This window comes from Halictus rubicundus, chromosome 3 (assembly GCF_050948215.1).
Source record: "Halictus rubicundus isolate RS-2024b chromosome 3, iyHalRubi1_principal, whole genome shotgun sequence".
In the NCBI taxonomy this organism is placed as follows: Eukaryota; Metazoa; Arthropoda; class Insecta; order Hymenoptera; family Halictidae; genus Halictus; species Halictus rubicundus.
Window position 1 is genome coordinate 9,896,881 of NC_135151.1, and position 24,396 is coordinate 9,921,276.

The 24,396-nt window shown below is 36.9% G+C and overlaps 4 protein-coding genes across 7 annotated transcripts in view; 3 read left to right on the forward strand and 1 right to left on the reverse strand.

Moving 5' to 3' along the window:
• The window catches only part of Pka-c1 (Protein kinase, cAMP-dependent, catalytic subunit 1), a 39,972-nt gene extending 32,355 nt beyond the window's left edge, over positions 1-7,617 (reverse strand). The window contains exons 1-2 of one of the 3 annotated variants that reach the window (XM_076785278.1): positions 7,272-7,617; positions 5,128-7,142 (exon numbers count right to left, since the gene is read on the reverse strand). In XM_076785278.1, the coding sequence (XP_076641393.1) occupies positions 5,236-6,297 (1,062 nt within the window). In that variant the 5' untranslated portion in view covers positions 6,298-7,142; positions 7,272-7,617 and the 3' untranslated portion in view covers positions 5,128-5,235. Of the gene's footprint in view, positions 1-5,127 lie in introns of all 3 variants that reach the window. The other 2 variants (XM_076785276.1, XM_076785275.1) reach the window with 2 other exon arrangements.
• Positions 7,618-11,059: 3,442 nt separating this feature from the next.
• On the forward strand, positions 11,060-14,176 carry LOC143352617 (uncharacterized). Its single transcript, XM_076785261.1, has 3 exons — positions 11,060-11,324; positions 12,724-12,914; positions 13,073-14,176. The coding sequence occupies exons 1-3, from the start codon at positions 11,305-11,307 to the stop codon at positions 13,231-13,233; spliced, it is 372 nt and encodes a 123-aa protein (XP_076641376.1). The 5' UTR covers positions 11,060-11,304; the 3' UTR covers positions 13,234-14,176.
• A 127-nt stretch (positions 14,177-14,303) lies between these two features.
• LOC143352615 (putative ATP-dependent RNA helicase DHX35) lies at positions 14,304-24,155 on the forward strand. 2 transcript variants are annotated; one of them, XM_076785257.1, is made up of 12 exons: positions 14,304-14,788; positions 15,055-15,269; positions 20,558-20,737; positions 21,373-21,513; positions 21,603-21,765; positions 21,949-22,110; positions 22,312-22,458; positions 22,756-22,897; positions 22,963-23,249; positions 23,342-23,647; positions 23,726-23,879; positions 23,961-24,155. In XM_076785257.1, the coding sequence occupies exons 1-12, from the start codon at positions 14,758-14,760 to the stop codon at positions 24,085-24,087; spliced, it is 2,055 nt and encodes a 684-aa protein (XP_076641372.1). In that variant the 5' UTR covers positions 14,304-14,757; the 3' UTR covers positions 24,088-24,155. The 2 variants fall into 2 exon arrangements, with proteins under 2 accessions (XP_076641372.1, XP_076641373.1); XM_076785258.1 differs by lacking the exons at positions 14,304-14,788; positions 15,055-15,269 and adding an exon at positions 19,845-20,203 and having other exon boundaries at positions 20,556-20,737.
• Positions 16,444-19,262, forward strand: LOC143352616 (ceramide phosphoethanolamine synthase-like). Its single transcript, XM_076785260.1, has one exon. The coding sequence runs from the start codon at positions 17,330-17,332 to the stop codon at positions 18,404-18,406; it is 1,077 nt and encodes a 358-aa protein (XP_076641375.1). The 5' UTR covers positions 16,444-17,329; the 3' UTR covers positions 18,407-19,262.
• Positions 24,156-24,396: the final 241 nt, after the last annotated feature.

Here is a 24,396-nt window from a genome sequence, read left to right on the forward strand (position 1 = left end):
GAGATAACGACAGAAGTGCAAGCGGGCAAGATCATGCCCGCGTGGATGTTAGTCTCGTGCAACTCGAAAGCCAATGTGCCGAAAGAACAACATACCGAATAACTAATGATATTGTTGCAGATCAGCGACGCCCAGAGTTAAAACCAGAAAAAACTGATAAAACATCAAACTTGAAGAATAGTTTTTATCCTGGACGGTTAAACGTTATATTTGAAAAACCTAAATATTTCACAGGACTCTGATAATCTTAGACTTTTAGAGACCAAATAATAGTGAAACTAGAATAAATGGTTTAAATCAGTTAGTCAGTTAGGTCCACGGGGAGTGAAAGGAATTTCAGTGCTGTAGAACATATTATAACTGATCCAGGTTAAAAGTAAAAATATAAACATGTTGATATTTCCAAATAAAAACTCATGTTTATTAGATGTATAATGTATAAAATGGAGATAAATAATTTTTTGTACAATTACAAAAATTATATAATAGCATAATGGCTTGTAATATACAAAATGTACATCGCCACTATCGACAATTATCCGCAACTATTGATAGTTTATAGTCCAATTATCGGAAACTGTCGATATTTCGCCATCACTACTGTGGATCCAGGGCAACAATCTGATTCAGAAAAACCTAGGAGAGTAACCGTGAAGGAATTGCGATTAGGCCATCATTACATGCCAATAGAGAAAAAGAACAACCAAGAAAAAGATGTGAGTTTAGCTCAATACGGGATATGGAGTACACCACCCCGTATGTGAAGGAGTATCCTTCCCTGCGGAAAAACAGGGCCTCAATGCCGCAGACTGTTGGTCCCTTGACTGCCTTCTTATGTTATATGAAATCAGATATGAGATATTCTCAAAAATGGACAGATGCGGTTAAGCTTTTTCTCGCTTCCCAGGCATAGATGCCGTGATGCAAATTGTGAAGGAAAAAAAGAACCTGCGAAAATAAGAACACAGCTACCTCTGGCCGCAGGCGTAGCCTTGACAGTGACCACTAGGCAAGCTATTAGAATGATCCCACCACCGGCAGCATTTAGTTTCATATTTGCCACCGAAAAGCGTAGAGTGGACACCAACGCTTACGAATCTGATGTAAAAGGAACTGATTGCGCTAAGTGAAGTGCTCTGGAGAGCTGCGATCTGCGCTGGAAGCTTGAAGAATAACCTGACATCCAACACAACCTTCGAGCACTATTATCGAGTCATTATTACCATCTTATATTGTAGGAAAGGCAGATATTTGGAAAGATCTACAATCGATCGGGTACGTAATCAGATGATTCATTTTTTTCCGACAATATATATTGTGAATGGCGCACAATGTCTCCTATGGTTTTGGACGTAAACTCAAAGTGTCCCAAACCGTGGGCGATTCAATGATTGTTTGCTTAGATTATTCTGAAGATATTAGGAGAGAGCGGATTCTCGAAGCTGACTGTATTTTTCCTTGTTGGCGTAAGGGATTAGGAGCCGCTATCAGGAACAGATACACGAGAGCAGTTGGTTTAGATTCTGTTAAGTCCGAAATGACTAGTTATATGTTGAAGTTACGCTACGATGTTGGACTTGTTGGGCAAACTTGACGGATTAACTCGCGGGAGTATCTTTTAGACCCACGTTTGGACCGTTGCTCGTAATGGGACTGGCCTCCCGTAATGCCACAACGTGGGGCAGAAACAGTCCTATCTTCTTCCACGCTTATCCGATAACGACTAGACATAACAGCGGCATTATTAAGGGATTGGGAATGATTGATCCGATAAGAGACACGAGAGAGCAGACGAAGGGGGCAAATCTCGGGGAACCTAAAAGGCAGCGATAAGAACGGCGTTCCCAAAAAATGCGAACTTGTTGTCAGTGTAGAAATTTCAGAAGAACCAAAGTGCCCGTAATCGTTGAAGTGCTGATCAATCTACGAATCTCAAGATCATGGTTTCGAGTCCGGCTCGCCAGAGTCCTTCTTTCTCCTGAAGTCCTACAACAATTTACCTCCGGCAAAATATTTAACCCCTCGTGCCATGTAATATCTGTTTCAGAACACTTTAAGATTCATTTACATTTAAACACGAGCGCACTGTATGCATATTATTATAAAGATATTTATATTTATATGAAGGGTGATTTTTATAGTGACCGATTGAGTTTCTGCAAAAAATGTTTTCCCATGGCAAATCATTTAACAGAAAGACTGGTTGATATCTACCGTGACCAGAATACCTTTCGTCCGAGCGATTTTCGCGTGTCTTTCCCAGTTACGCGGAAAGTCGAATAGGTCGCTTCGTTGGAACCACCCTGTATATATTTAGCGTAAAATGAATTTTCGTCACGCGATCGACGCGCGTGCAATCATCGTTCAAGACTGCCGATGTTTCCTTAATTCGCGTTGCCTGCTGGTGACCGTCGAATTTTATTGTGCTCAATGCGACACGATACACAGAGCGGCCAAGAAACATTTTGGAATCGACTTTTCTGCGATACGCTGGAAAAGTCAAATCAACGGTGAAAGGTCGTACGAGTCTGTTTCCGGGAATGCTCTCTCAACTGAAAATTCACTAACGAATCTATTCACCTAACTCGATCGAATTAATCGAATTAACTACTCGCGCAGGGTACCCGTTATCGATTTCTTAGCGAAAATAAAACTGTGCATTGCGTGAGTAATCTTTCGAGAATATGTATTCGTGTCTCGGTGACACATTTATTTGCGTTCAGCTGATCGTATAAAATCAAAATCACCGCCGCCAGTCGAACTCGAAACGTGTAAAACCGTTTCATGAGACAGTTTCCAACAACGGTTTGTAGGAACTCTTACCACCTGCTCGACTCTCCTGGCAACTGCAAAAGTTCAGTGCCAATCATTTCGGACAACTTATATATACATATATCGAATATAATGACGGTGTGAAGTGTCCTACGCGAAAAAAAAATTCATCTAAAAAAAAACCAACAAACAAATATAACAAACGCGTCTTTTGGCAATATTCGCTATCACTGCTACTGGCTGCTATTGCTGTCTCAGTTCTGTCGTGTCTTTGTGGTGTCAACGATTCGAGATTGTGTATGCCCCTGTCGTTTGACAGATTATTCAATATTATCTTTCTCCTTCTTAATTCTCGTACGTGTATGCACAATTTCCATTTGGCCATTTCGAGTGTGCATCGATTATTTTAGCTTATTCTTTCTCACTATGTCTCTCTCTCTCTCTCTCTCTCTCTCTCTCTCTCTCTCTCTCCCGGACATACCACACGCATACACACAACAGACACTCTTTCTTTCCCTCTCTCTTTCTTACACAATCAAGATTGTCCGTATGTTTACATTCCGTACTAAAAGTGCAGATCTATATAAAAGATAATGTTGCTCCTTTTGCTTACAGCAACTTAAGGCGATATAATATATGAATACTCTTACAATGTATCTATGTACGAACGCCGGTGGTCCTCTATTAAAAACGTTCCAAAAATGAATCCTTGTTTGCTCATACCCCGCCGATCCCATTTCATAAATACTCTTTTTCTTTTTGTTCCCCCTTCCTCTAACCGTTGGCTTCTTTTTTTCTCTCGCTCTTGTTCTCTCAACCCCCTCTCTTTTCTCTGCCTCTACCATTTACGTAAGGTACAATAATTCAACAACGAGCATCTGTAGCCAGTATATAACGAGTATTTTTTATAAGATTCACAATGTACTATATTAAAGATATTTCTCTCTCTCTCTCTCTTTCTCTTTCCCTCCCACCCTCTCCCTCCCTTTCATTTTTTTTTTTTGTTTTGATGTTCTCCACTGCGAGCGAGCGATGAAAAACGAGTCGTATATAAATATTACTCCAACGGAATAATCGAGTGTGACGACTAGTGATATAAATGTAAATCGTACATCATGGCAAATTTTTTTTCACTCTCTCTCTCTCTCTTTTTCTCTTCTTCTTTCACTCTTTCTCTCACTCTCTCCCTTTCTCTCAATTAATGACGAAGAAGATTCACATGATAATAGACAAATAGACAACAATGCACAACATGACACAATTGGGTGTTGGTGTGTTAGAACTTTTTCTCTCTCTCTCTCTCTCTCTCTCTCTCTCTCTCTCTCTCTCTCGGCGAGTCTTTGTAAACGTTTGTATGTGCTAAAAGAGGCGGGACGAGATGAAGAAGAAGGGGCGCGGTGTAAAGGGATCCCGGGGGAACATTTATATAGATAGTTGATGCTATTATGTACAAAATAACTGTCAGGCAAGGTGACATTACCGACTATTTTTAATAAGAATTATCGAGAACAAACTTTACACACGCCTCCTCCGTCAACCGGACACTAAAACCATCTTAGGGAACACACACATGTACGTAAATACTATGTTACATGTATACATGTGTATCTACGTGTACACATATATATATGTATGTATACATATGTATCATCATTCTTATACGTCAATATGACAATTATTTGACTGGAAAAGAAAGATATTTCTCATGTAAAGTAGTTTACTACTATATTGATCGTAGTGTTTACGATGGTGATCAGCGCGCGCGCTATATGTGTGTGTGTCTCTGTGTGTGCGTGTTGTGTGTCTCTCTGAGTACATGTACATGTACGTATATATGTATACGATCTCTGTATATGCAACAACCGAAAGAAAGTTTCTTTAATATATTATATTTTCTTTTGCATCTATCTTTCTCTCATCCATTCACTCTCTCCCTCTCCCTCTCTCTCTCTCTCTCTGTGTCTTTCTACCTGCCTCTCTCCCTTTCGCTTTCTTTCTCCCACTATTTCCCCTCTGTTTGTTTCGCACGTTTCTATTCCTTCTCGTATTCCGTTTCCGACAAGTTCCGACTGAAAATAACAACAAAGCGCAAAAATCTGCGACCTGCTATTATATTCTACCTTTCCCGTACTCTCGCGCTTACTCTGTATTTTCGTTATCCCGAAATCTGTCTCGCCTGTTAACTTCGCTTTCGGTATCTCCATGCACACACGCAATCATACATAGCGCACTCACGCATACCCGTATTCTTTCTTTCCCCCTTGCACACGTATACTTTCTTACTCGCTCTCTACGCCTTCAAACCCCCTCCCTCCCCACCCCACCCCCCACCCCCCAGCCGCCATTCCATCTTACTTCATATATCATTATTCTCTCGCTCGATAAAAGCGACCAACGAATGACGAACCATCGCATATGAATAAATACGCGACACGTGTATCCATCTTCCATCCGGCGTAGAATTCAGAATTCGGCGAATTCCTTGGCGCACTTCTCCGTCAGCGAAATCCTAAGCGTCTCCTCCTCGTAGTCGTCGAAGTTGCTAGTATCCCCGGGCCCTTTGCATTTCGGTATGAACGGTGCCTCGATTTTCTTTTGGAAGACCGCGATCCAATCGGTACTAGCGAACCACTTGTGACCCTTGATGTCGTTGACACCGGCCTTCAGATTGCCGTACCTCTTGGTCAGATCGATTTGCAGTAGGTTACGTAGCAAGTCTTTCAAATCGGAACCGAAATGCGAGGGGAACCGCGGCTTCCCCGAGACGATCTTCTCGTAGATCAGTATCGGCTGATCGGCGAAAAACGGCGGATAACCGGCAGCCATCTCGTAGACGAGAACGCCGAGGGCCCACCAGTCGACCGCCTTGTTGTAGCCTTTGCTCAGGATGATCTCCGGCGCGAGGTACTCCGGCGTGCCGCACAAGGTCCATGTTCTGCCCTGCACCCTTTTGGCGAAACCGAAGTCCGTCACCTTCAGGTAGCCCTGCGAGTCGATCAGCAGATTCTCCGGCTTCAGATCCCTGTAGATCAAGTCGAGGTAGTGGAGATACTCGAACGCCAATACGATTTGCGCCGCGTAAAACCGGGAGTGCGGTTCCGTGAAACGGCCGACCTTACGCAGATGGCTGAACATCTCGCCACCCGGCACGTACTCGAGCACCATGTAAAGATACGAATTATCCTTGAAGTGAAACTGCAACGAGACTAGGAACGGGAAGCTGATCGCCTGCAGTATTCTCTTCTCGTTCAGCGTGTGTTCGACCTGCTTCAGCTTGACGATCTTCTGCTTGTCGAGTATCTTCATGGCGTAATACTCTTTGGTCGGCTTATGTTGCACTATCATGACACGGCCGAACGAGCCGGTCCCGAGTGTCTTGATCCGCTCGAAGTCGTTCAGGTCGGCGGTGTTCGTCGGGTTCTTCTTCCATTTGTCCTCGAACTCCTTCTTCGCCTTGTCAAGAAACTCCTTCACGCTCTCGGCAGCGTCAACCTTTTTGTACGACGTCGCGGCATTGTTGCCCATCTTAGCAGCCGCGCTCGTACCCGAGCAAGCCAGGACTATACGCAGCCCGCGAGGTTCCAGAAGACTGCGTCTTCGTCTTGATTTCTCCTGACCACCGCGCCGCAGTCGAGCCTCCCAAGGCCCCGACTACCTTCGGTTCTTCCAAATTTTGCTATCGTCTTACGGACACTTGTTTCGTCACTGGTCCTCTCACGCACACCGTTTCCTCTCACACACGCGTTCCCGTTTTTTGATCTACGTATCCCTGCCCCCCGTGTTTCGTTGACGATCCACACACGGCTCAGCCAGTTAGTCCTCCTCCGACTTGATACGATATTTTGTCAATGCTCGGTCCTACACACACGTTTAGGCGGGCACTCACACTTACGCAACAATATGTATGTATATATGTATATACGTATACATATGTATATATCGGGCACACGCGCGTACCGTACAGTGGTGTACAACCTCCTGCAGGTAAACGGATTACCCCCGTGTCTCCGGTTGTTTTTTGTAGATCGATTCACTGGATAGGAACCGACGTGCTCGCACTATGCTCGAAGTTTAATGGTCCCTTTATCGCACGACAAAGTAAGAACGAATGATTTCGCGCGGAAAAATGGGTCAGCATTAATCCTCACCCGCACCTCGCGCCATCTTTCCTGTCAATTGTACTTGCCCGTCGTTGCTGTCGTTCGCTACAGCCACCTCGGTGCTTCCTCTCTCTCCCTTTAACTTTTTATTCCCGTCGAAGTGTAATACGTAATCTCCGGGCACTCGTACCCCGAGGTTCCACTAGCTCCGACAAATCAAAACACTGTACACTGGTCGTTCTCGCCGTGGAACGTGCCAAGCGGCGGAATCTGCAATTAGACGTACAGTTTGAACGAGGGTCGAACGAAGCGAGAGAACGACGTTGATATTTCCCGATCGTTCTCAACCCTCGGCAAGCTAGCGAAACGTCGTCGTCGTCGTCGTCTGTTCGAACGTACACAGCACACACACACACACGACTCCCGGGGACTTGGACGTATTAAATGAACATCGCGAACGGGTTAAATGCCGCGTCGCCCACCGCGATAGGGAATACTGTATGCGCTATCGCAAGCCCGAACTCTCACTGTTATTGTTATACACGCGAAAACCGACTTCGAGCTCGCTTGCGACCGAAGCAGGCGGTGGTGTAGTGGAGGGCAGTCGGTACCGTTCCTAAAGATGGCGACGCGGATCTCTCTCCACTTGTTCGTTCGGGATTTCGCACGGATACGAAAATGACGAAGTGCCGCTCTAGGAAGCAAGAGAGATACTGTGCTGCACCGATTGGCTGTTGCTTCAGCTTGTCGCCGGTAGATGTAGTACGAGCGAATTTCACCGCCGCCTCGAGAAGTGCTGCCTTCGAGCGGCAGCGTCCACGTACTTTCAATTCAAAGTGGTACGCTGGTTTCACTTTGCGACTTGCCCAAGGTTTTTCCGTCGAATCCGCGAAATGTTTCGTACATAAAGTAACCCCGATTGTGTCACCTTTTCAATGGGAATGTAGAACCTTTTTTCTGGGTCACGTGGGGAAAACATTGTAACATCCTGTGAATGACTCGTGAGATTCGACATTAGGTCTCGTTCACTTCGATAATGACAACAACGTGTTATTATGTAGTATAAATAACTGACGAAGAAATTCCAGTGCTTTTCATTTACTCTTGTCGCAGACTAGAATTGACAATTGATTTCGCAGATTTATGGGAATCGTTCATGTATATTCATATACACACACACGCATATATATATATATATATATATATATATATATATATATATATATATATATACACACGTACATATAAATATACAAATACATATACATATATTTGCGTTGAGATTAAAGCATGTATGTTGATTCGCGATGACGTTTCTGTTTCGGCCACCCGAAAAAAACTCCTGCGAATCGAAATCTTGAAAGGTTATGAAACCGGTTCGTTAGCTAATAATAAAGCGAAAATTTGATTTGGTTGTATTTAATTACGGTGTGGTGGTTACGCTGTTACAAGCTGATATCGAGCCGGCTTTATTACCAATTTGGTAGTTCCATCGCTATTAATAATAATCGATCTGTTTTGTGGTATTGAACCGTGGTATATGTACACGGAAGGTTGAACACCCGATGACCTGTGATAATCCTTTGGCAATTAGTTTGTAACTGTAGATAAGCATGCAGGCACAATTTTAGAGCGGCAGATACGGTCGAGAAAGCTAGGTGGAGTCGATGGAGGACGGGACGAACCGGTTACCACCGAGTCAAAAAGGTACGACCAGGTCAGGCCTTTCGGATACACAGTATTTTTGTGTGTAGTTCCGGCACATTGCACGCCAGGCTAGGTACAGCTGGTAAAAGACATTTCTATCGAGGTTACGTTCGGATATGTTTCTTGCATCAATCTCGGTTTGTTTCTACCCTATGGGATGCGCGCGACCACGCGCTCTATTGATTCCATGACCTCAAGCTGAAAACCGCGTGCCAATTTGTCGAAGGAAAGTAAAATCGACTATTTGTTTGTACCGTACTTTTCTTAAAATCGTCCTTCTCAGAACGTCCCTTGGACTTTACGTATTGATAAATTTGTAATAGTTTTAATAATAACGAAATACAATAAATCGATTATACATGAGACATCACGAACTATGTAAAGCAGCATCTGTGTTGAATTGTAAATATAAAAGCTTATACAATCGGTTCTCGCATTTCGAAACAGAACGTTACTCGACAAATTTGTATTATATTCTATTTCTCTCGCTTTCTGGCGTGCGAAGGTACCAAAAACATCTGTAACAGACTACATTCCGGAAAATAAGAGCGTATTAAGAAAACCGAGAATGTAGTCCAGCGAAATGAAAATTTAGATGCGTGATGCTATCTTTAGTTTGACACTGCAAAGCCAGTAGAAATATAGGTTACTGTCATCGAAATAGCTTGTGACTGAACACTTCCACTGACCCACTAAAACGAAATTTAATTTTATCGAGTAAAGCTGCATGTCAACAGATTTCTGCAAACGTTTGATTATAATATATTTAAACCCTGTAGAAGTTCGTCGGATAAATATATATACATATATATATATATATGCTCCGAATAAATTTGTAAATTTAAAATAGCTCCCGACAGATAATTCGGGTTACGAGGGTAATTCATGTATTCCATTCACAATGTTTCACACAGAAGGACTAAATACAACATGTAAATAGCATGTTTCTTTTCCTACACAAATGTCGCGTGTTTATTCCTTCCGTGTGTATCATAAATAGAAGTGCACTAGGAACGCCGAGCGTATACGCCTTCCTAGTGGAAAGTTTCATTGACATCCCTACTCGATTTGGCATGAACGTGTGTTCAATGTTTCACCGTGTAAAAGGTATTCGAAAAGGAGCATCTGCTTCGCACGTCTTCACCTGCACCGTACAAAGCAGCTGCTCGGTGTTATCTTTGTGCTTACGTAGACTCCTGGCACGTGGCATACATCGTAGGAAAAAAATGTACATGAACCGCCTAATCTAACACGTTTGCATGAATTTCGCGATCAAAAAAATTCAAAATCCATATAACCTAAACTCATGTATTTATATGGACTACATCTTTTTCTTCTAAATTTTCAGGATATAGATATACCAAATTTTGTCAATTGTAACATTAGAATTTGGTAACATTTATATATTTTCCTACTGATTATAAAGAAATCATAGTATTTTTTATAATGACGTAGCGCAGACCAAGTTATACTTTTCCCCTGTACAGTTTTGTGTATAATTCGCTGTATTACTTATACAAATATATATGTATATGTATAGTACAGTAAATGTGTCTGTCTGGAGAACGTTAGAAGCTTATTTTCATAACTGATAAAACCTATTTCCGAAACGTCTTGTTTTGACTAAAGAGAGCGTTGGGTGAAAATAATGTTACACTGTAACAGAAAAGTGATATTTTACTGTTCCACAGTAAAGGCAACCTGTAACATGGACGTAAACGCAGCGGAGCCTTTCGGTCGGCTGCGCGGATCAACCTGAAAGCATCGCGCACCTTTTAATATACACCGGAAATGGGGCCATACGCGAAACTTCTAGAACTTTCCGAACTTGGCTTCCGATTCAATCTCGTATATTGCCCATCTTGCGTACGATATTTCCCTCTAATATAATCAGCATATTAAATCATGCATAAGATCCATTAGCCGTTACTTTTGAAACAATGCCGAACGAGATACAGGTTCTTCAAACAATTCGTTGCTAGCGCCGGAAGCGCGGGGATTTTTTACGCGTTTTGCAAGACAAGATACAATTGGTCGGTGTGTTACTTGGAGGGGCATTAACAAAGCAATAGTGGCAAAGTCACTACTACTATGAATTTTAAATGTCGTAACTATTAGCAACGCTAATTATATCCATTGAAACATTACGTTTCTGTTATCAGTTATTTGAAATACAGTAGCGATCACCATCGATACGAAACGTACGCCCGAAGTATTTTTATTTATTTGTAGTGTACCTCCGCGAGAAACTCCATTGGACTCTGTCGTAACCGCGGGTGGAATATAGCGATAAATTTATGCGTGTTTCAACTGAATTTTTCTTACGAAACAATGTTGTAATAATACGAAGCACCGGTCAACTATTTTCGTAAGGGGCGCTTGAAAAAATCGTGCGATACGTTCGCGGACAATATTCGCAATTTTTCCCGTACAATTCATGTCAAATTTCGAGTTATCGCGTTAATCGGGGGCTGAATCGTACGCCATCTGTAAACGAGCGGGAAAGAAAAGTGTTTGAAGGCCGCCGGCCTGCCGGCCGGGCCGAGTCTCGGGTCTCGGGCGAATCAGCGTGCGAGTCTCTGCCATTTGCGCGTCGGTACGCGACTACGCGGCAGTAGTGATACCAGAATTCTACGTCTGCTTACCGGTGCGTAGAAAACGCAAAGCTTATTTAGTGCGTTCGGTACCAGAATACCTTATCGACCTCACAATTAAATCGATCGCCATGGCGGATACGGAAACCAAGTAAGTCCCGCTGATTTTTTTATCGATTTGTCTGAAGAAAATCACACTTTTTCACTGAACGCTTCTCCAATGTTTCGTTACCGAATACAGCGAACGACGGGCAAACCGATCCTTACCGATTTACGATTTCTAGTCTCATTGATCACCGACTTCGTACAGAGCTCAGTCACTTTCACAACTTTGTTTGTATCCTAGACAGTTGATTGTGTAGTTTTGAAAGCGTACATAGTTTTGTAAGAGTACAGCCACGAGAAAGGGACAACAGGAGGGAGAGAGGGAGGGGATATATACTCTCTCTCTACGTGATATTCTCAGCTTGATTCGTAAGGCGCATTACGTTCTCAGGATTACCTGGTTTTGCCACGATGCGTGCTCTACTTGCGGTGCCACTTTTATGGTGGCATCGTTTATGATTTTATTTTTCCCACTTGTGGCTTCGCGGACGTAGGACAACCGCGAAGTAGCACAACGCGTGTCAGCGAATGTTTGTTATTCATGCGTGTTCTTGTTACCGCTATTCTCGCTCCTATTCCGAAAATTGTTTATAATTGGAGTAAACGCTTTTTTGGTTAGTATGTAATTCATCATACCCGAGAATATTCGAACCGATACTCGCTGATATATCTTTTCGTGATCACTGTACAAACAGTCATACAAATATTTACACGTTTACTAAAAGAAAATGCCTTGTACGTGTGTACGAAGGCTTGAGAATATTTTACAGATGGTCGTGCTTAGAACGTCGTAAAAAGAAAACATACAACTTATTGATCTCTTCTTCCTTACCGATTAGATGTTGAAAATACCAATATTTAAACTTTTCATTTAATATTTTCGAGAAATTGTATCATCGTATTTATATCAATGAACTTCGACGGTGCTTGAATTTGTTGTTTCGCTGGTAGAAGAAGTACATATATATATGTTGTGTGATGTATATTTACGGTCCACGATAGTCACGATTTGCCGCGCCGAAACGTTCTGTGTATGTTTCTGTTCGAGACGCGTGCGTGTATATGTGTCTCTTGGTGAAAAGAGAGGGTTGCTAGAAAGGGGAATGAAGACAGGATAATATCAACATTGCTAGGTGCCGCCACGGTCGGCGTCCTATCTCTATTTCTTTTCTCCATCGTTCCATCCTTGTCTATAGCTGTGTAAAGTATAAACCGATACCTCACCAATTGAAAATTCGATACGCGCCCAATTTGGTTTTAACTGTCGTGTTGTCCGGACATCATGCATCCTTTATATTTTTGTTTTTAAATATTATTTTATTCTTTCCGAAAACATTTACAACGCGCATTTCATAATACAAAAAAAATAATTATCTTTGCATTATATAGAGAATTATGTTTATATTGTATAAAAAATTATCTATGCATTATAATTTATTTTTTAGGGAGACTAAAATTGCCTCTACTCCAGAGAAAAAAGTTGTAGAAGAAGAGAAGAAGCCAGTTCAAGAAGTTGATGAAGATTCAAAAGCATCTGAGAATGGAGATGGAAAGGAAACCAAAGAAAATGGCTCAAGTGAAGAGAAAGAGTCAAACGATAATGAAGCAGAATCAACAGAAAATGGTCATACCACAGGTATTGACTATATAACAATAATAAAAAATTTTGTAATCACTGCATATTCTATAAATATGAAAAACATAAATATACAATTATAGTAGTCATATATTTTAAATAATAGAAAGTTGGTTTCTATTTGTACAGATATTAACAAGCATTGTTTTTCTTTGCAGATGCTCCTGTTGATAGTTGCTGTATAAAGAGGAAGTCAACAACTTTAAGTGATACAACAGAAGATTCTGCTACTGATGGTGCAAGTCCCGAAAAGAAAACAAAACTTGAAGAAAAATGTGCTGAAGCAGAAAGCAATGGAGAAGCAGAAGCTACAGCCTAATTTTTTTATGTTTATTGCAGACTTAATCTATAGATGTAATTTTAACAGCCAACTGAGAAATCAGAACAGTCAAAATTAGTTATCTGTGCATTGTCTAAATCGATGCACATGAAAATCAAGAACAGTAATAATCTATCAATGACTAATGTGTTCAGACATTTGTGTGTTTGTTGCAACCATTTTTATGAATTTGATTGGCAATAGCACTGTCTACATCCACAGCATCATCATACATTTCTATCTTAAATTACTACCATTCATGTTTCCTGTATTTTCCACACTGGCGCCCACGCATATATATGTTTACTAGTACTAGATTTGTAAAGGAAGGGAGATATAAATAATATTAGAAATAATATATTTGTTTCATAAAGATAGATGATGGTATGGTGCTTAAGAAAGAAATGGAAGGTGTTCCATAGAGAGTTCTCGTTCTTTCTAATGCACGGACTCGTGTATACATAGACATCTCATATCAGAAATAAAAAAACACTATTTTTGTGAAAATTAAAATACATTCCTAAAGTAAACAAAGCTCGCCCAAGGATTCTAACGTTTACTGACAAAAATTATACAATTAATCTCATTTGTAAACCCTGATATCGAACATACCCATCTCACACCACTTACATACATAAGTTATGTACAATTTAACTGTCAACACGGTAACAGAATAGACGAATTACTACATATTTTCGTGCATAAACATTAATGTAATACATATTTTAAATGATTTACGATTAAACTTTAAAATAAGAGTATAAAGAAAACCATTTAATCATCTAACCATATTTTTGAGAAATTCTTTTATTACACATTAATTTTAATCGGAATACATGACAATATGTAATAATTTGTATTAGTATGTATAGAAATGTTGGTGAGCGAAAACGTTGAATGTTAAATTTTGAGGTAACAGCAATAAAAAATACTGCATTGATAATTTTAGTGGAAAGTTGAATATTTAAACCTTGAAATTTACATATGATTATATAAAATATGAAAATTCTATATGGTTGTAGAAAATATAAAAAATTAAAATTAAGCGTGCATTATTTTTATATTAATGATTAGTTTATAATGTTGCGCATTGCAATCGGTACTGCGATTTATGCACACGAAACACGATAGTGTAGTAACGAAAAGAAATTAATATATAGATTTAATAAATTTTATAGAAATATGAAGTATAAAATGCTTGATTGAATGAAATACTAAACTGCTACGATAGTTAGACGAAACTCAAGAATTTGCTGATGTAGTTGTATGAAGCTTCCGATTCACGGAATTCAAATGTATACTCTGAAATATTTCGTAGAGAAGAGCGTCATCTCTAGGAGACATAACGATTTAGAAACTCCACAGCACTATGCACATTTCATATATATAGTTTGTGCTGTTGGCCGCTATGTTAGTGTATACATTTACAATGTGTGATTAATAATTAGTTTGAAATGTTTACAAGCAAATGACATGTCTCAGAAATAATTTCTTCCCATTCTATTGTCTACATGCTTATACAAAATGACTACAAAACCAGTTTTCCTAAGACCCGGTAAGATTTATTATTTGTGCAAATGTTTAGTATAGTGTTCATTGTCATGACAGTACGTTATCGTTTAGTTTCATATAATTATATAGTCTTTATAATTATGTATCTTACACCATGTAATAATATATCCTTTGTAGAAATATCATTATACAAAATAGTGTATAATATAACCTATTCAAATACTAATTTATATTGTTCTTAAAAATAGTTTATACTTTATATATGAAACATACTAATAAAGACTTATATTTCTTCATTCATTGTTGCAGGAGACAGCACATGGCAGGAGGATAAACCTGATATAGATGCCCATTCATCTACGCAATTTGTGTACAATGCCCATCATTCGCTTGCAATTCATATGCAACGTCAACGATTGCCTACATTCAAGTATAGAAGCCATATTATTTATCAATTAGAAAAGTATCAAACATTAGTTTTAATTGGAGAAACTGGATGTGGGAAGAGTACGCAACTGCCTCAGGTAAATGTAAAATTAGTTTCATTGAATGATTATAACTTATAAAAATGAACACAGCAACATAGTTTTAATAAGTATCGTATAAAATTGTATATTGTAATATTTATTTCCTATTTGAACTTGAAATAAATATAATAACTTATTTGCATTGAATAAGTAATGTTTATAAATCAGAAACTTCAGTTGGAATAGGTACAGACATCAACAGTTACTATGGTCACATATTTTTTTCTCCATCAGTTTTTATATTCATCACATAAAGTGATTCTCTGACTTTACATATCCAAACTAAGTACTTCAAGTGAAGTGAAATAAAAAAAAGATTCCTGTTGAACGCAGCTTATACTTGAAGTTTCAATATTATTCAAGTCATCCCAATTTTTTTCGTTTCTAATAAATGCAAGTAAAAGATAATGAAAAAAGAATTCATTTGAATGATTTATCTGTATTAATAAGGAACGCGTAATGTAGAGTGCTGTGTATTGCAACGGTCATTGGCACCACTGCACCACGCTAATAAATTAAATGAAAACATAATCTTTCATAGCAAAAAAACATGTTCAATAACATTATCTTTAAAGCAAAAATCCAGTATGTTTTATGAAACATGATTTTAAGTGATATTTTTGTTGCATATAAATCTTTATTGTTACTTCGCGTGACATTAAATAATTAGATCAGACATTGCAAGTATTTATTATATGTATAGTTGTGTATATTAAAAGGATATTGACAAATAGTGCTATTATTAAGTATGTCTCGATACGCAGTACTCAAACAGTGAAATGAACAAAATTTTCATTAGGTTAATTGTGCATTTTAATAAATGGTGATTCAATTATACACATAAATACTTGACACCTATTGAATTTATCTAGTCTTTTGTTTTTGCAATAGTTTGCGAAAATAATGAAAATAGGCTTTATATTTTTGTATACACGAAATAAATTTCTGTTATATTGTTTCCCGTATATTTTTTGGGAAAGTTTAAGTTATGACTTTTGTTTATTAATTTGTTGTGCAGTATCCACACACTGGTGAAACCTCGTATAAATTATTTCTGTGATTTTTAGAGCGCGTACGCGCACGCGCATATTAGGAATTTTGTGATTCCGCCGTTTCGCCATTCTATTGTCGACTTCGATCTACCCACGAGTTTTTACAATATTTGATCGTCTGCTTGAAGAATAATACATGTTTGTGAAGTTCGCTAGTCATTGTGACTCTCATAAAGTTATTCTGTGTTATTTTATACGGAGCCATGTTTCGTAAAAGGGAACAACAAGAGATAGCTGTTTTTTTAATCAACCCTTTCACTAATGACGATTTGAAAACAATTATGTGACAATAGTGCGACCGAAATTTTACAATACACAGAAATTTAATGTTATTCTAATCAGAATAAACTCGAGATATAAGAAAGAAAGAGAAATGTATGTTGAATGAAATATGTATTTGTAATACGTCTATCAATACGACGCTCGTTAATTAATCAAAATAGTACAATCGAAGTATACAATACTCCGTATAACCATGTGGGGCCGCATCATATGAAGATATCTCTGAACGTCGCAGCATCGTAAAGTGATATACTGGAAAATCTGGAAATAGCATGATATAAAAAAAGATTACTATACAAGCTTAAAAATAATTAAAAAGTAATAATAACAAAAGTATCGACATAAGCATAATGATTCGATGTATCTCGTGACGAGTTCAAAAATGGATCGCTTTAACTGTGATATGCGATCGTCAAACGGAAAACTTGAATATTTAATACAGAAAATCATTATTTTGGAATGATGACGAATGAAAAAGAGAAATCGTTCTTCAGTTTCTTTGAACTTATATGTACCACTCAGAAACATACAAATTAGAGTGGTGGTACGCGTTCAAGTGGTGATATTGCTAAAAATTAGAGACAATGTCGAATTATCTACCGGTATCCCATGCAATATATTTCAATTTATTACAAAAAGTGTGATACCATGCAATGATAAATGTGATGTAAGTGTGCAATTAAGATAAATTTGACAACACAAAGTGCCAAAGTATTATACAAAATGTTTGGTACAACAACTATAATAAGCAGGTCGTTCCTAGTAATTTTGATATTATTGACATTGTACTTCCTTGGAATGGATCTTTTACTGTATTCTAGAATACAAAATTATAACGTAAGGCCAATATCGAATGGTACACAATATGTTTCGATCATACCTTGTGATATTAATCCACTATGTACAGTGACGGTAAAAGGATTAATGCTAGATCATCCAAATTATTTTCTTCTGAGTCCTCTCGCAGCGATTATGGACAATCTACTACAAATAAGCAATTCGTGGACATGGGTCACGCCAAATGCAATCAGTTGTTTCCATGTGTTAGTAGCAGTAATAGCTGGCAAATGTGTTTCCAGTGATTCATTGTCTCATAGACGCTTAGGTGTAATACTTTTCCAAGCGAGAACATGGTTGGACGATCTAGATGGGCATGTTGCTAGGAAAAGAGCAAATATCAATGGTGAACATTCAGATGTTGGTTCATCCGGCTACATTGTTGATGGTGTCTGTGATGCTTTGGGTTGCGTGGCATTACTGATAGGCCTATATCAATTTCTTGCCCGTAATTCAAGCAGACGTGGAGGATATGATAAGCTGCCACAACTACCTGTTTCTTCGGTTCTTGAACCTGGGAATGTAATATCAAAAACTTCAAATACAGCGCTTCGTAATATATTACTAATGACCGTCCATTTGTTCCTGACCAGTGCCGCCTGGAATCGATATATATCTTTGTACCAAGATCTCCTTGAGACTGAGTATAGAGCACTGTCAATTACCAAACAACACCTTTATGTCAAACAAACAACTATATTCAGAAGTTTGTCATTTTGGATAGTAATCCTTTGCTGGAAATTTGTTAATTTTCATGCTGTCATGGATTATGTACTTTTGGCAATATTTTTTGATCGTGTAAGAGAGTATATTAAACTTGTGAGATGGTCCTCATATATAGTTATATTGCTGCTTGTTTATATAACTGAATTTCATTTTCTACGGGCCTATGCATATGTACAAGGAGTACCATCGTTTATTGATGAAGATACCTCTTCGTCAAATGTTTTCACCCAAACATGACAATATGAATCTTGAGAAAGCTTGCTTTCTGCATTTATAAATTACCAGTGATATATGATGACTATGATTAATCATATATTGAAATTTACAAAGTCACTTAACTACATGGATAACATTCCGAAAAAAAATTTTTGTACGTTATATTTTTCGGCATGAATTTTGTATAAATAGCAGACTGATATATGCGATATATTTAAAAATATACATTGACCCCTTAAACGCTAGCTTCTAAATATAATGTCTTTGTTTCATCTATGCTTTGACTGTTATACTAATGTGATATTTACTTAATGGTAACTTACTGCTATTGTTGTACTTTCATATGCTGGATGTGTTAAAAAGTTAGCAAAGTTTTATCTTGTGCATTACGTTTTTAAATAAATATATAAAATATTAATACTCATTTAAATTATTAGATACTTAGCATTAAACACTGTTCTTTTTATTCAATATCTAGTTAGCTTTCAACTTTGCAATATAATTATTAATACATGTATCTGCATATTACGTATATATATATATATCTATATCTATCTATCTCTGTGATGTTCAACGGTGTTTTTTAGATATTTTATTGAATCTCATCTTCTTTAAGGGGTTAATGTTACAACTATAAAACAATAATAATAATTCATAAAAGATTTTTGATACAGATAGTAAATTCATTCTTGTGCATTTCATACTTTAGCTTCTTTTTTTTTCTTGTGGTGTAGTTCCATTATAGTTTAATGTAAGGTTGAGAATTATTGCATTTCTGAATTCAGTCATTTAATTTGAATTATTATATGTAGGTTGTATGTATTATGTACGTGTATAAATTTACGTTAAATATATGGGTTGAGTAATGTACAATGTATCTGATGATTATTATTGTTATCCGCGTGATAATAGATTACGTTTCACCTTTAATTTTATTTACCAATATGCCCCAGAATTGTCAGTTACATAGTTGTAGCACTTGTGAGTTTTCCGATCTCACATAATAGGCTCTTAACGTACATAAGCCGTTATAACGAGCTTTCGATAAAATCCTATATAAATATGATACTAAACTACAATGACGTATTACATGTATTGTAATATTCGAACGTTATTGCATTCGTTACGCTACATTGAAACTCGCCAATAGGCGCGGAGATCTACTTATTCGCGTTGCACTTTAACATTGATGAATGCCTCTAACAGTGTTATCGAGTTTCGGATAAAATATAATTTTAGTCGTCTTACATAAGCATATTGTTGATTCCGTTGTCCTTGCTCCAAATATCTTTTATTCTCCGATTTTTAAGGATTATATTCAGACCAAACCAGAGCTAACTTTCAAAAAGTTTCTATACGAGTTGCAAAATATTTTTTATCGCTATCCAGAGCTAGCACGTAACGTGTTCGATACCTATTTGACGATGATAGTAGGTGATAAAGTTAACGCACTATCGAATCAAGTTTTGAAGTATGGTAACGCTGTCGCGAGTTAAAATTTCGATTCCTTTTTAATTTTAATCTTTCATTTGCATTGTGAAACTTTTATCTCGTAAATATTATTGTTTCGATTCAGTAAGAAAAATTCATTTTTAAAATGTTAACGATTATCAAATATATAATACGAATTGTAAATAAAAGGTATTATAGAAAATGTACATTACTATACACTGATTTGTAAAAGCAAAAATGACTATGTTCACAAACTTCTTTGATAAAATTTTTATTTTTATTGTTTTGAATGTTGATGCTATTAACGCTCCAAATACGGCGCCTACTATGAAGCATGCTATAAATATACACAGCAACTTATAACAGATAAGTAGTCTTATTAATCATATATTTCATTGTTTCATTATTATTTTAGTTAACATTCTCGATTCTATGTCTTCTTACTTTATGTTCGTCTTTAAAAACTATTGTAAAATGTACTCCAATAGTCTAATTACACATGTATCGTATATGATGTTTAATATTTTGCACAATTCAAAGTCAATAAACAAAGGTAAATAGTTTAAGTAATTATATAATCTTGATAACTCTACAAAAGATAACTCCGACAATTTTTTCGTCGATTTGAATGGATTTATACATAAATATTGATACACTAAAAATGTATGCTATTTCTTAATATTCCATCAAGATTTGTATATATTTGTAAAATGATTACAGTATCTTCTCGAAGCAGGATGGTGCGCAGATGGAAAAATGATCGGTATTACCGAACCCAGAAGGGTTGCAGCTACTTCTTTGGCAAGTAGGGTAGCTGACGAACGTAATTGTGTCTTAGGTAGCGAAGTTGGTTATTCTATACGCTTCGACAATTGTGTAGATGAAACCACAAGAATTAAGGTAAAATAATTAGTTTAGCGAAACACATTATTTATACATTTTATCTCCGTTCCAAGTCTTACAGAATAATTTTTAATTTTCATATTTAACCATTTTTAAGATGACTTTGACTAAAACGTGTTACGCGAGATTATACTATTCATTTTTTATCTCCGGATGTTTTGCGGTATTCTTATTTCCGGAGTTTTGAATTGCTCGGATCGTTATCAGCTTATTGTTCGAAAATAAAACTACTGAACGAAACTATTCTACTTAGCGAATCTATTATAATATAGTATATCAATTAAAACGTAATATGAAACTGATGCAGAACTTTCAAATATTGCTGTTATGTTGTCTTAGACTTTTATAAATATATACTATATACGAAATAATAACATTAGTACTAAATTTATTTGCATTAATTGAGTCGAAATTTACTGTACACAGTGCCGTTTTTGATTATTATTAATTCAATAGTTGTTCGAGTAATTTATACTGAAGAATCATGTAAAATTATCGCGAGGACACTAAAATGTGTAATAAAGTTTATATAGTTATTATATATTTATAATGTAAAATTTTCTTTTAATATCTGCTGTTGTTACGTATTTCGAACTATTTTGAATTATCAAATATATTTGTTCTATTCACAGTACATGACAGAAGGAATTCTTCTACGTGAGCTTATGGGCGATCCTTTATTGACGAATTATTCCGTCATCGTTATAGACGAAGTACACGAAAGGACATTGATGACCGACATCATAATGGGACTTTTAAAAAAGATAATTCGGGTAAATGAATTACTACAGCTTTGCATTGTTCACTTTAGATAAAACTGTTGTGGGAAATGTTTAAGAAGTTCCCGGAAATTTTGTTGTAGAAACGCAGGAGCTTGAAAATTGTTGTTTGTTCTGCCACGGTTGATGCTGAACAACTTCGGGACTTTTTCAACACAAACACCACAAGGGACTCCACCAAAGATACTGCAGTCATATTGACTGTCGAGGGTCGGCTTTATCCAGTAGACATTTTATATGCGAAAGGTAATTCTCAGGAAAATATTCAGTGAAAAGACTACCATAATCCACTTCACTAAAATATTAAATTTCTTTACTGTAAAATTATCTACGATTGTGATCCGTTAAAATTTAATAAGATAAAAATAAAAATCTTCAGCGTGTAACATGTGTAGTTTAATAGTTACATCAAATTTGTGTATTTTGTAGAACCAGTAGCAAATTACGTTAAGAGCGTCGTGGACACGGTTTTGAAGATACACGAGAATGAAGAATCTGGTGATATCTTGGCGTTTCTTACGGGCTTGGACGAAGTGGATCAAGCAGTTTCTCTTTTATCAGAGCATGCGAAACTTATACAAGAAGGCAAACGTGAGTGGAATCTTGTGCACAATGCTCGAAATGATTCTTGCCGAGTATACCTGAAGAGTATATGTACATGTATGTAGTTGAAACGGCAAAAGTCATTCGAGCAACGTGATGATGCTCGGTTGAATGAACGACGTTATATAACTGTTTAAGATAGATCGTGAGGATCCTATCTTTGTATTGCTTATACTGTCCTTTTTTCAGTGAAACTTTTACCCCTGGCTATGTATGGATCTCTTCCAAACTCAGAACAACTGAAAGTATTTTGGAGGGCAGCCAAAGACACTCGTAAAGTAATCATTGCAACAAACATAGCTGAAACATCCATCACCATCCCAAACATCGTTTATGGTAAAGATAAAATCATGCTCGCGTGAAGTTCAGTTATTTTTTATTATTAATAATGTAATCCTTAAGAAAGAAAGTGTGAATAATTGATATTGAGTTGAGACACATATGACTTTTATTTTCTATCAAGAAATTTTTAACATCAAAACATTCATTAGTCAGAATGTTATTTTGCTAATTGCTATTGAAATGTTAAATGCTATTGAATTAAAAATTAATTTCGTTTAAGAAACGTAGTATATGTTTATCTACAATAAATGTAATACAAAGCGTAATCGAAATGTTGCATTTTATGTTTAGTAATTGACTGCGGTTTTGTTAAAATTCCTTGGTTTGAGGCGGAAACACAAACCAACTCCGTGGTAATAGTCCCCGTATCGAGAGCTTCTGCCGACCAACGTGCTGGTAGAGCAGGTCGTGTCCAAACAGGGAAAGCATATAGGTATATGGCGTAATTACATTCTGATGCTCATGTTTATCAAATTTATATCCGATTTCCCTTTGCAGATTGTATACAGAAGAAGCGTATACTGAACTGTTCGAAGCGATGCCACCAGAAATGCAGCGTTCCGATTTGGCACCAGCCATTCTACAATTGAAAGCTTTAGGCATTGATAATGTCTTAAGATTTAATTTTCCTTCTGCTCCACCAAGCAAAAATCTTCTTGTGGGATTAGAGTTGCTTTATGCATTGGGCGCAATAGACAGAAATGGAGAATTAACAATGTCATTAGGAATCACGATGGCGGAGATGCCATTAGAACCTGTTTTAGCAAAATCTCTCATAGTATCAGGTTAATAGTTTCATGATTTTTATAATTTATTTCACTTGTAATTCAATATAATCGTAGCAGATAATTTACTAAATCATTTCATCTATGTACAGGTGAAATGGGATGTTCAGAAGAATTCACAACGATTCTCGCTATGCTTCAAGTACAAAATGTATTCATAAGACCAGCCGGAGGTCAGGCTGCTGTAAAAGCCAGAGTGGCACATAGGAAATTCGAAGTCGAAGAAGGCGATCTTTTAACTATGCTCAATGTGTATACTGGTTACGAGAAAAATAAAACATCTGCCTGGTGTCAGAAAAATTTTCTTAATTATAAGGCGCTACGTCGTGCCACCGAAATTCGAACTCAAATGCACTCTATGATGAAAAAACTAGACATTCCATTGATCTCTAGCAATGGTAAATAGAGTTAATTATTAAGATAAATTATATAAATCATACCATATTAACGATGCAATTTTGTTTATGTCTCATAAGGAAACGTACAACAAATTTTGAAATGTATAACAGCTGGACTTTTCCCAAAAGCCGCATATTTACATTACACTGGAGTGTACAAAACTGTGCGTGGTAACAGAGATTTATACATACACCCAAATAGTTGTTTATATACGCTACAACAACCTCAATGGTTTGTATACAGATTTAAATATCTTAATTTTGTATATTCACACTGTACATGTTTTATTAAATTATCTGTTTTTTTTTTAAGGTTACTATTTTGTGAAGTTTTACAAACCAATAAAACATACATGAAGGATATAACTGTAATACAACCGGAATGGTTATTGGAATTAGCTCCTCATTTTTATGAAAAGACATCGTTGGAACCAATTTAGTACAATTTTTGTAAATATTGAGAATGAACAAATAAAAAAGAAAAACAATAATAAATAAGTCAGTACCCTCTTCCTCAAGTCATTGAACACATATCTACCTCAAGTTGCATCAACCAAATAAATGTAAATGAATTAATACTCCAGAGGTGTGAAAAATATACGTAGAATTTAATCTCGTTTGAAAATAAATATTTAAAGATCTTTAATTTTTACTATTTCAAAAATAGAGGAGTATATTTTTACAGTAATTTAAAATATATTATAATAATTTATTCTCAAAACTTATTTATTTGATATTGCAAACATATC